The sequence below is a fragment of the Entelurus aequoreus genome, linkage group LG05 (assembly GCF_033978785.1).
Source record: "Entelurus aequoreus isolate RoL-2023_Sb linkage group LG05, RoL_Eaeq_v1.1, whole genome shotgun sequence".
NCBI lineage: Eukaryota > Metazoa > Chordata > Actinopteri > Syngnathiformes > Syngnathidae > Entelurus > Entelurus aequoreus.
This window is the reverse complement of record NC_084735.1, coordinates 23,111,710-23,124,663: the sequence shown is the minus strand read 5'-3', so window position 1 is coordinate 23,124,663 and position 12,954 is coordinate 23,111,710. Positions and strand designations below refer to the sequence as shown.

The 12,954-nt window shown below is 41.6% G+C and overlaps 2 protein-coding genes across 9 annotated transcripts in view; both read left to right on the top strand.

Annotated features, from left to right (window-relative positions):
- Positions 1–8,354, top strand: part of rxrba (retinoid x receptor, beta a) — a 31,516-nt gene extending 23,162 nt beyond the window's left edge. For 2 of the 5 annotated variants that reach the window (XM_062047442.1, XM_062047443.1), the window contains exons 10-13: positions 1,917–1,952; positions 4,222–4,313; positions 4,398–4,503; positions 4,604–4,756. In XM_062047442.1, coding sequence (XP_061903426.1) covers positions 1,917–1,952; positions 4,222–4,313; positions 4,398–4,503; positions 4,604–4,751 — 382 coding nt within the window. In that variant the 3' untranslated portion in view covers positions 4,752–4,756. Of the gene's footprint in view, positions 1–1,916; positions 1,953–4,221; positions 4,314–4,397; positions 4,504–4,603 lie in introns of all 5 variants that reach the window. The other 3 variants (XM_062047444.1, XM_062047446.1, XM_062047445.1) reach the window with 3 other exon arrangements.
- Positions 8,355–8,936: 582 nt separating this feature from the next.
- The window catches only part of col11a2 (collagen, type XI, alpha 2), a 92,141-nt gene continuing 88,123 nt past the window's right edge, over positions 8,937–12,954 (top strand). For all 4 annotated transcript variants that reach the window (XM_062047441.1, XM_062047440.1, XM_062047438.1 and 1 more), the window contains exon 1: positions 8,937–9,041. The gene's annotated coding sequence lies outside the window, so the exon portion shown is untranslated. The remainder of the gene's footprint in view (positions 9,042–12,954) is intronic.

The window sequence follows — 12,954 nt, the reverse complement described above, 5'->3', positions numbered from 1 at the left end:
ATTGCTAACCAATATCCAATATGATAGAAACTTCTTGAAGTATGCATTGTTTGCATCTGGAGCACATAAGTGGTGTCCGTGTAGATCAGGGGTCGGCAACCCAAAATGTTGCAAGAGCCATATTGGACCAAAAATACAAAAACAAATTTGTCTGGAGCCGCAACAAATTAAAAGCCATATTACATGTGTCATGAGATATACATTTAATTAAGAGGACTTAAAGGAAACTAAATTAGCTCAAATATAGCTACAAATTAGGCATAATGATGCAATATGCACATATCGCTAGCCTAAATAGCATGTTAGCATCGATTAGCTTGCAGTCATGCAGTGACCAAATATGTCTGATTAGCACTCCACACAAGTCAATAACATCAACAAAACTCACCTTTGTGCACTCATGCACAACGTTAAAAGTGTGGTGGACAAAATGAGACAGAAAAAGAAGTGGCATAAAAAACGTCCTGAAAATCGGAGAAAGTTATACATGTAAACAAACTATACGGTGAGTTCAAGGACCGCCAAAATTAGTAGGACAAAACGGCGCTCGCCAAATACTCGAATCAGTTAAGCATGTTTAATATAAACAGTGTGATTTATAACAGTTAGGGCGGTTTGTGTCATGTTTGTCCTCCTACAGAAACCATACTAAAACAAAAAAATAGATTTTTTTCCCCCTCATCTTTTTCCATTCTTCATACATTTTTGAAAAATCTCCAGAGAGCCACTAGGGCGGCGCTAAAGAGCCGCATGCGGCTCTAGAGCCGCGGGTTGCCGACCCCCAGTGTAGATGCACTGCATTACTGCTTCTAAAATGCCCATACAAAGTGGTCTTCTGCTTTTAAAAAAAACAAAAACCTAGCAAAATAACACAGGCAGGAGCATAACATGAATGTGCAAAAAATGAGTGTGCCCATGGTAGTGCCCATACCCAATATAGTACACGTAACATCCTTACTTAAATAAGGCAGTCTGCACCACTTTTAAATTGCACACGCAGTCTTAGAAGATTGCACACAACACGCCCAATTTTTATTTTTTTGCACACACTGTTTAGCATGAGGTATTTTGATCTTAGTAAATCAGGCCCTAAGAGTTTTAGTTAAGTTTCTTTAAACTGACAATGTAAACCTCTAGTTTATAACAAGTGTAAAACAAAAATGTTCAGTTTAGTGTCAACTTTTATGCTGCTTCTCAGGAGGTTACCTAACAATTTACATTTTTCGGATATTTTCCGGATGACTGTTCATCAAGTGGTCTATTACTCGTATTCCTCATTGTAGACCGGTGGTGTGCAGTGTTTTTTTGCATGTCCACGCTCTCACTTAGTTACACTAAAAGGATATAACTGCTTTTCTGCTCAATCATCAAACCAACAAGAAACTCCAACAACATGTCTTCTCCTGTCTCGTTTTAGTGTTCGTCGTAAAACCAAAATGTGTCCATACTTCTGATTTAAACTTTGCAGGACGTTCTTCACTCCGCTTGCCGGCACTGCACAAGGGATCATAGGAGACGTAGTTTACTTCTCAGAATAGCCCATTTAATAGCGCCGGAACAAAACTACATTGCCGGGAGTACTCAAAGTTATCATTTGATATCGTCACATACCACAGCATTATTGCTAGCATTTTGAAACCATAATATCGTGAGATTTACAATACCGTTGCATTCCTACTTAATAGTCATAGTTTAGTGAAACCCGAGTCTCTTTATAGTTGAGTTATTTTGTATAGATCTGGTGAAGAAGTTCACAAGGTTTTTTTTTTGTTGTTGTTTTTTTTACATTTTTTATAACAAACAAGCCTCAAAAAGTAAACATTGAGCTTTCCGATAGTGAGCATCAAAAACAGTGTACTACTAGCCAATGTGACTGTGTAATACGCTGTAATAACACATTGTGATTGAATACACAGGGCGCACAATGCTGAGGTTGGGGCCATATTTGACAGGTAATCACGCCACTACACAAACATTTTTTTCTTAAATTTCCTCTGGAATCGACATTGAGAACGTAACACAAGTGTTAAGTTTTCTACAGGTTTTCAGAGGCCATCTTTAAAGTACGCTTGTAGTCATAAGTATGTGTGTGGCTTCTTTAGTTGTTTTGTGCTGCTAACAGTCACAAGGCGTCAATTGTGGAGTAATTATTTTGAAAACTGTTGAACCTGTGCCGAGAACATGACTGAGTCCTAACCCTGTTCAGAACCGTTCCTTCGGTACAGCCTTTGGAGCTGTCAAATACAGTACATCTTTACATTAGTCAAAGACATGACTGTATCATGTGCTTTCGCTGAATGCCACTGTGCGAACATTACTGGTTGCTAAGGATAGCTTGTGTTAGTTATTTAAAGTATCAACTTAGAGTATCACCAAGGTAGGGATGCTGGTATTTGTTGTTTTCGGGATGAGATGCTGCTAGCCGCTCACTGTGTATCTCCATGCACGTTGTGGAGACGCTACTCTAAATTAATAATTTTCACCTCCATTGTGGAAATGAATTGCATTTTTTAGCATCTTAATTATCAGTTATCAATGGAGGATGAGGTTCAATATGGTACATACCAATAGCAAGTAATGTAGCTTGAAACAGCACAAGAAGTAAATGCTTAGTAAACTTTAAGATGTCTTGATAGAAACACGTCGCAGCACAAAGTAAGTAGGTATTAACAGGAAATTAGCAAGTAGATCGATAAGGGACCAGAGGGAGTATAATATTACAGTAGCTTTTGTGTTTGTTGGTGCATCAGCACTGGAGTACATAAAGGTTGGGCGGATCAATCCATAAGTTGGTGGTGTAGATACCAAGTGTAGTACTGTATTTTTAAATGAGCGATACTAGAGTGATTAGATCTGTACTGTTTTTTTCTCAAAATTGTTTTTGTTGATGTCTACAAATTGAAGGAAAAAGTTCCATGACAAAGGAGGACGTCAAGGGCAAAACAATTATTTAAATTAGTTGTAGATGGCAGTTTTTGCTTTTGTTTAGTTACTGTGTACTATTGACTTTGTTTTGCTCAAACAATTGTATGTAATAAAAGACAATAAGGAAATAGTTTAAATATTGTGTTAAAATTAAAATTTTAATAACACTCATCATAAATACATTGAAAATTTAACAGTTAAAGGGGTCATGTACAAAACCCAGTTTTTTTTTTCTTTTAGCACCTGTTTTTGTGTATTTGGGATTTTTTTTATTCAAATCATGGAGGCGTTGAGGAGATACTTATAACACAATGTTGCCTTGTTTCAAATAAGCCGTTTGAGATTTGCCCTGACATGTGATATTTCCCTAACCTTCGATGTAAGCTGATATCGTCATACATGGTGGAGGTTTTCCGGTAAACTTTGGTACGGAAGCATACCGCTAAAACCACAACATGGCTGATGGGGTCTGAGCCAGCAGGAAGGGGCGTGGCGTGGAGGTATTTCGCATGTTAATAGTGCCTGTACTATATAATGGCTCATTTTCAAGAGACAGTCAAAAGGGTGCTTGAATAAACAATATGTGGACCAAAGCACCACCATTACAGATTATGTAGACCACAAAGTATTTTAAAATGTTGATTAAAATTCATGATATGACCCCTTTAATACGTGTAATCATATTGGTATCGGACAATCTCACTCATGGATAATCGGAATCGGCAGCATAACACCCAGATCGGAACATCCCTACACAATCAGAATCAGAATAGTTTTTATTGCCATTGTTTGAGAACGGGTTCACAAACTAGGAATTTTACATGGTGCTCATCAAAGGGGTGCTCATCCAGATGTCCAATGTATCGTGCTTGTAACCATTTTGTGCAGTGCATGTGTGCATGCTCGAATGGGATTAAAAGCCTGAGAGCTGATTTTGAGCTGACCTCAAGTGGGTATTGAGCCAAATACTAGAAAAGACAAGTTGGGGTGATTTTATTTATGCACGTTAAAACCTGAAATTGAATACTTGAACAATGCAAGGTGGTGAAACAAGGAATTAATCCAGTTTTTCTACTGGTCTGTTTGTCTGTGCTTGTCTGCATCATGTTTTTATGCCATGGCCAATCATGTCAACCTGTTTTGTAAAAAGTCCATGCACTTAAAACTTAGATGGACACAATTTCAACTGTAAAGTGTTGCTAATCAGTTAAGCTTTTGTTTTTGTGCAGAATCCATGCACTCACTACTTTCTCTGATGGCCCGTGTCCTCCCTCTCCCTTTCGTCCTCCTCGGCAGGGTTTTGACCGAGCTGGTGAGCAAGATGAGAGACATGCAGATGGACAAGACTGAGCTGGGCTGCCTTCGAGCTATTATCCTCTTCAATCCAGGTAAGCAGGGGCAGACAGCGCACCGAGAAACATGACCCCACGTCAGACACGTCAATGTTTTTCCCAATTGTTTTTCACCTGAAGATGCCAAGGGTCTGTCCAACTCCAGTGAGGTGGAGCTGCTGAGAGAAAGGGTATATGCGTCTCTTGAGACTTACTGCAAGCAGAAGTACCCGGACCAGCAGGGCAGGTGCGCTGCAACACACACACACACACACACACACACAGAGAAAGAGGGAGTAGATGGTTTAGGGGATAACAGGTACACTTCCTCCTTGTCTCCTGGGCAGGTTTGCAAAGCTCCTCCTTCGTCTGCCAGCCCTGCGCTCCATTGGCTTGAAGTGCCTGGAGCACCTGTTCTTCTTTAAGCTGATTGGCGACACGCCCATCGACACTTTCCTAATGGAGATGCTGGAGGCACCTCACCAGCTCACCTAGGCCCAGCTGGGTTCTGGTCAGGATCCGATTGCACACCAGGATTAGCCACACGTCGCCTTCATTCAGGCTTGTTGGGCTTCACTTAACTAACTTGCGGCACCTGCTGGGCTTAAAGTGCCAGCTCTCACACTTGTACACAAAACACACAAATTGGTTCAGTCACCGCACCCACGCTATTACACAAAGATCTAACTTGCAGAGGCGACACAATTTAACACCGACTATCTTGTACACAGTGTATACCTTTACAGTATATTAGCACATACATATGCATATACATAGAGTATATACATATACAAGAGTGTGAATACGCACATGTATGAGTACTAAACATCTTAATCATAAGTTAGCCTTCATCTCAGGAGTGACTTTTTTGCTAATTTGTTACTGTCACACTAACTCATTTCTGTTGACGCCTCTGTATCTTAGATCCACTTTTACTGATGCTTTTTAACTTCCAATCAGGTGCGTAGCATTTCAATCAACTACGCACTATCAAACCAGCACGTCTGCAGTTGTCACCAGTTCCAATCAAACCTATTCTTTTCATTTTGATTCTTATGCTGCAACTTTTTTCAGTTTCTATCCTGAAGTACTGTACTCATGAAATGAGAGCTTTTTCCAAGGCATTGAAATCCAGGAAAGTCTGGGAGTACTTTGAACAGCTAACATAGTCCCTCCCCATCCTCCTGATGCGCACAGTGGGCTTTGTATGGCAAGAAGAATGACTTGAATTTTTTTTTTTGTTTACTCTTGATTTGATCAATTTTTTCTACTCTGGCAATTTAAACAGCTCGAGGAAGTACATCGGTTGGGTTTCTCTTTTTGTCGGCCTGAAATCTTCCTTTGCTTGTGGTCATTTGTGCACTTTGCTGGGTTGTAAATGTTTCCTCTGAATGACCACCATCTCTGAGACCAGGTACTACCCTTAAGCTTTCTCATTGTTGCTTGAATATCGAGTCAGATCAAATCCTTGTTAATGGGTTTGTTAAACACCTGTTTATTAGGTACACCAAACTACACTTGAATTTGGCTGACACTGCTGATGTTGCATCGGGATGCAGTGAAATGAGCTTGGCGTACTTAATCACCTGGTAATACAATGCAGGAAAGACTCTTATACCCAGAGTCAACAACAGAGTATGTGATTGGAAAAAAGACCTTAGTATAACTTTGGCAGTGTTGCAATATTGTATTATTCTCACCTGGAGTGCAATACACGAGGACAACACTGGTGGTACATTGACTCATGCAACAAAGTACCAGGGTTTGCATCCCAAAGTTTAAGACGTGAATTAGTACGTCGCCAACTACCTGACACTTTGACGACCTGTTGTTTTGTACATGACACACGTATATATTAGGAAAACCAATCACAACCTGCTCACGTCTCAACACGTGGCTCAAACACACATATTCGGGAATTCAAATTTGTTGCCGCTGATCAGTGAGCGGACTCACGACTGTGGCCAAACTCTGCAGCCTTTGCACCAACGTTCTTGATTGGATGTCATCAACAGCGGCACTTGACATTAACTGTGATCTAAGTACCTTGATCACGATGCCTAAGCTATGACCTGAACCAGTGCTCAGCCATACTGGTATGGATTTGTTGTTAGTGTTTTTTTTTGTTTTTGTCCAGTTGTCTTTTAGAAGTTTCCACAGTGAATAGAATTTATCATAGTGTCATTCAACAGGGAAGAGGTGCAGATGTCCTCTACCGGGTGCTAAATATCTAACAGGTTTTTGTTTCATTTTAGACTTGCACATTCACAGCAATGCAATGCACAGTATGCAAGAGAAAATCAAACAATGATGTTCCTCTCTGCAAATTAGTTCCCTGCGTCCTCACAGACTCCAGACTTGAGACTGTGTGCAGACAGTGGAAGTAGCTGTGAGGTAAGCATGAGATTCCTGCCCCGCAGATATGTCCTCTGAGAGAGGATCTTTGCCCCTCTTCCTTTTTTTGCCTGTATGACTTGTATTACTGCAGTTAAATAACCTGTGAGACAGGTGCATGTTTGTGAAAAGACTGATTTTTTTTCTTCACTCATGCAAACCTTTGCAGAAACAATGGTGTTGAGGCTGCGTTGTGACGAGGGCACTTTAAAGGATTTTGGAAGCTCTTGGCTGAGTTTCCAGGAGATGAGCAAATTTTTAGAAACTGCCGTGCACGTTTGCGTGAACAATTTAATTTTTGGCTTGATTGATGGCTCAACTGTGCTTCCCTCTAGAAGCTTCCTATGCTACTGTCAATCATGGTCTGGAAATGACTGAAATCACACACACGCCGCGAGGCCCTCTTGATGACCTCAACGCAAATGCCAAAATTTCACAATGACGTGTCAAATATATGCACCGTGGACCATCTGACTGCGGCGACGCTTATGACAGGTTAGGCACACCACACTATCACTGGTCTGTTACAGAAGTGTGCCCCATCGCTGCATCCAACAGCAATGCATTGAGGTTCTGTCGGAGGACGCTCAAAAGCGTAGATTGCTGTGTCGGTGAAGTTGAGATGTTTCAGTTCTTCCATCGAGTGTTGCAGGTTGGCCAAAGTTGTGTACTTGTACACACAGTTGCTGTGATGAAATGTGAGGATGATTGGGAGCCAGGCTGGAAGCGAGAGTCCTATTGCTTTATAACATAACCCTGCCCTCCAGCTTTTTTTATTTAACCATCTTGTTAAATGCCTGTGAGCAGAAAAGGCTCTTCATCAGAAATGTGTGACACAATCCCGTGATTTTTGCTCGAAAAGGATGTGAAGCTTTCTGGGGGACAAGCGTGGGAATGAGCGTTTGGGCTTACTTTACTTGACGCCGCCGCGCTGCCAACATGTGTTTGTTATTGCAACCTTATTGGAGTGGGAGTTGTTGCCGCCATATTTGTTACATTTGGTGATGCTGTTTGAGAGGAAGTATTAAAAATGGATTGCAGGCTGTGACTAGATATCACATTTGCATTGAAGATGCCACCCCTCCAGCCCTTGCCGGAGACCGCCAACCTGTTGGGGATGTGACCTGACGTATGGGTCGTCTGGTGCGGCCAAAGTAGGAATGGAATGGCAGCTAACGGTCTTAAGAAAGAAGGACCGGTGTTTGGACCACTCAAGGTGCTAAACCTGAGCATTGGTGATCCACTTGTATTGTCCAAAAGTAGACAACTGGACGGATTGGTCGCTCTGTTTTAGGACGAGGCGTTTGAGGCGGCTACTATGAAGGACTTTTAAAGATCAAGTTGAGGAGGGAAAAAAACATCCCTGTAGAGCTAGAACCTTATATTTGTTTACTCTTGAACTAAACAAAATTCACCCTTTTTTGTCTTCTTTCCTGTCTCCTTCCCTATGCTACCCAACCTGTTGTTTATTACAAAGTATTAAACAAATACATAAACTGTAAGATGTGTATGGAATGTGTCACTCTTATGTTTGATTTCTCTCATGTCTGTTCATTGTCCTGTGTGTATCTTACTGCATCGTACGCGTGAAGCCGATCGACTATTGTGTGCTTTGGAGATCGAAGGAAAAAAATGAATCATGATTTTTTTCAGTCCTTAATTTTGAACCTTGTTTGTCGTATTATGTCTGAGTAAAGCTTTTAATACTGTACACAAACTGCCGTTTATGTCATTATTCCAAAAAGATGGCACAGCCCTAAGTCCAGCAGGACCCCAGGCCCGAGGTGACCACTGGCGCTGTACTGCCACCATTTAGCCTCCAGAGGGAGCACTGACCTTTTAGTTTTGGCAAGGATGGGAGGGTTGTGTTGTCTAAACCTCTCCCATGTTGCACCTCTTAGCCAATCAGGAATTGGCATACCTGTGCCGCGTCTATCCTGCCACCTGGCACTTTGCTAACCTACATTTTCTTAGCACACTGGCAGGAATGTGATGCTGCGTCTGTGTGGTGAAAAGTTTAGTGACACCGCCTCCTTTTTCATGTCTAGAGCACTGCGTGTCCCGCAGATTAATGGTTGCATGCAACTTTTATTTGCATACTCAAAAAAAATCACTTTATGCTACCTACTTTTGCCCATGTATGGTTTAAAATGTCACCTGAAGCCAGTTCAATAGACATTCCTTGTCTTTCTGTATATCACCTACACTGATAGGACCTCAAAAGTGTGTGGTTTGTATTTTGACGATAAATGAAACAAATGTGAAGGTATTATGCTCCTGTAATTCCAGCATTTGCCAGCAGGGAGAGTGCACACAATGAGGCGTCTGTTGGGAGTCAAAGACTTGTCTTCATGCCCCTTCCTTCATGTCTACTGCATGTTAGCCTCTCAGGTAACACAAAGCGTCCTGCATCATGTACACAAGGGGACAGAGGACTCTTCCTGTTTGACGCATGCGTTCTCGTCACCTTTTCTACCGCAAGCTTCTGGGAACATTCTTGAATCTCCTCCATCCCCTCTACGTCTCCCAACCTCCTATGTGTTCCATTTCCCTTCCACCGCCTTCACGTCTACCATCCACGTTCTTGCATCTCCTCCCATCTTCCTCTACCACATCTTGTCGGCGTCTGTCCCGCTGTCTCTCAGCTCTAATGACATGACACGTCTCATGCTTGGCTGCACACAGACTGCGCGCCCCAAAAGGGAGCGAAGCTAAACCGGGCCGAAACCGACACTAGTTTGTAATTTTACCTTTTGGCTTCTGATCAAGAGGACATGAGAGACATGTATCATCAAGGCAAAGTCCAGAATGAAAGTAGAACCTTGCATGAAGAACTGTGAAGTAAAAGGCCTGAAACATAAGTCTGCCAACATGCTATAGGCCAAAGGTATCCAAAGTTTGGCCCAGGAGCCATTTGCGGTCCACAGCTTATTTATTTATTTTCCCTAATATGTATCCTGCTTTTTCCCACCAGCGAAAGAAAATTTGGTTTAGATTTTGCATGAGATGCAACCAGGCTTGGGACAGACAGTGGCTAGGTGTTTTGACCCTAGCCTATAATTGAACTGTACGCAGCGTACCATTACGCTACCTCTGTGACATATTCTAATAACGAAATTAAACAAGAAACCACGATGAAATTTTTTTTAAACACCACTGGTGCAAGCACAATAATTTCAAAATCTTAATTTATCATCCTAGCAAGAGCAACTTTTGTCAAGGCAGTCTTGGATGGGGATTGGTGCATAACTGTCAATCTTTACAGTTTTCCCGGGAAACTCCTATATCTTGATTATGTCTCCCTTATTTTTACTTTCCACGAAGAAGAAGAAGAAGAATCTCTGGTATTCTCGGCATCCGGAGCGGCACAGCTTCCAGTTCATTTGGCCTCGGCAACACTCGGGAAGTATTCTCGTAACACTACGGCTTGGTATTGTTTACAGTTTAACCAATACTAGTGCCCAGTCGGTACTTAAATGATGGTGCTGGTGCTTAAACAGTGCACAAACCGGCCCTTGAAAAGTGGAAAACATGCAAAAAACAAAACAAAACAATGCCTTTAAATTTTTGTTATTTTGTGACATTCAAGTTCAACAAAATAGTAACTTAAGTACTGTAATTATAGAAATTAAATACCTAAGTAATACATTCAAAAATGGAAAATAAAATCAAACATTTTTTTCATAATTATTGCAGACATGAATAAGAATGAATGTGCAAAAAATGACTTGCTTGGTTTTTGGGGGTTAAAAGACATTACTTGCACAATATCAACAAGCATTTGCTCCAGGTGCTGAGTTTGCACTCATTTAGCACCGAAACATTTACGTTGGCACCGGTGCCTTTATAGAACTGGGTTTTGGTGTCACAATCCTGGAGCCAATAAAAAGTCCGGTCTTCAAAATAAAATGACACAAGTAACACAGGGTTGGTTGCACACACCGCTCCGTGTGATAAAATGGTGACATACATCACGTGAAAAGCAACATCGGACACACTTTTTGTAAGATTGATGTTCACATAGAGGAAAGAATGGCATTACCCAGCATGAAAAATCTCTCAAATATAATAAAGACCCTTTTATGTTATCATGTACGCTGTATAATGTATTATTGTTGAGTTGGATTCTTTTTGTAGTCGACCCTGATGAAAATCCGGTATTTTCCTGGGAGGTTTCCCATGTTTTGAAATGCAAAGTGTGTTTGGTGTGGAGGACCAGCAGGTCCGTGACCTATAACCTTACAAATGGACGCAAAGTCCCACAGATCAAAGAAAGCTGTGGAAGCTATTCTAAGTGCTACGAAGGGAACAAGTCCACGTTGTTTTCACTTTTCTCTTCCTGGTTTGGAGTGTAAAGAAACAATCAGCTGTAGTTCAACTTGATAAACTTCGTTGGAAAGGCGCTTGAAATGCATCAAGAAAGAGGAATAGGGCGTGTCTTTTTCTTCCTCATGGTCACAGTAATTGTGTGTGTTTAAGAAGATAAAGGGCTTCATTAATGGCCACGTCGCTCACTGCCTTGAGCCTCTCGTTTAGCACGTCATTGGTTTCTTTGGGCTTCTTTTACTTGATCACGTTTGTCATCGCTTCTTTTTTTCCCCCACTGTGGTAATCAGGGTTGCTTCCGCTTTTTGTCACTGCTGTGGAGTGCTTGGCAGTACCGTGGAATTCACTTATCTCGAACCTTGCCTCTCCAACTGGCTGACTAACGTTGACATAGGCGGCTGTCGACATCGCCAAAACTGAAATGAACTAATTTTTTATGCATTAACTTTGGCCAGAGAGATAAGGAGAATGGCCGATAATTAAAGGTATTCGAACATACGTCAGTTTGCTGACATGGTATTATCTGTCTATATTTTTAGTTGGATAATTGTGATTTTATATGAACTTGTATCATTGTGAGACTTGTGTACGGCAGCGATCTGTGATTCAGGAGCTCGGTTATAGGGGGCAGTGGTGTTTGCCTGCCAAATAGACCCAGAGAAGAAGAGTTGCCGAGTCGCTTTAGCCGTATTGAAGAGGGGAATATGTCTTGCAAAATGTTAAGAGCTGTTTTGTAGACGCCAATTAAATGTCATCCCGTTTTACAATATGTTGTACTCTTATCTAATAGAGCTGATGTGTTAAGCTGTTGTTTTGACAACAATGACATAACTCTTATCTAATAGAGCTGATGCGTTAAGCTGTTGTTTTGACAACAATGACATAATTGGCATTTCTTCCGGTGGCTATAACAATCAAAATAAAGCTGCGAGCAGCATTAAACGGGTCCTCGCCTCCATTGCACCATGGGGGTTCACACGAATCAGTAAGCACGCATGACGCTTGCAGTCACGTCCTTCCCGATGCCCTGACCCACCACCAAAAATTTCAGGAAGATAGGAGCATGTATAAAGAAAGTATGACTGTTATAATTTCCCACCACAAGGGGGGAATAACCGCATGTAGTAGTCATTCTATTACATCCCACCCAACACCCCAACCCACCAACAAAACTTTCAGGAAGATTAGAGCATATTTAAGGAAGTCTATACTGATTTAATTTTCCACCACAAGGTGGGGATAATTTTGCATCCCACTCAATACACTGACTGACCATCAAAAATTTCAGGAAGATCGGAACATGTATAAGGTAGTTATCACTGTTATAATTTTCCACCACAAGGGGGCAATAAAGGCACCTTAGTAGTCATGCGGTTGCGTCCCACACAATACTCCTACTCACCAGCAAAAATTGCAGGAAGATTAGAGCATGTGGACGCAAGTCATCACTGTTACAGTATTCCAACACAAGGGGGCGATAAGGGCACCACAATAGTCATGCAGTTGCATCCTACCCGACCCCCTAACCCACCATCAAAAATTTCAATAAGATTGGAGCATGTGTAAGGAAGTCTTTACTGTTATAATTTTCCACCACAAGGTGGCAATATTGGCATCACAACAGTGATAATGTTGCATCCCACTCAATACTCCGACTGACCATGAAAAATTTCAGGAAGATCGGAAGATGTATAAGGTAGTTATCACTGTTATAATTTTCCACCACAAGGGGGCAATAAAGGCGCTGCAGTAGTCATGCAGTTGCGTCCCACCCAATACTCCTACCCACCATCAAAAATTGCAGGAAGATTGGAGCATGTGGAAGGAAGTCATGACTGTTATAGTACTACACCTCAAGGGGGCGATAAGGGCGCCAAAGTCATGCAGTTGTGTCCCACCCAACACCTCAACACACCGTCGAAAAGTTCAGGAAGAAAGGAGCATGTTTAAGGCAGCTATGGCTGTTATAATTTTCCAC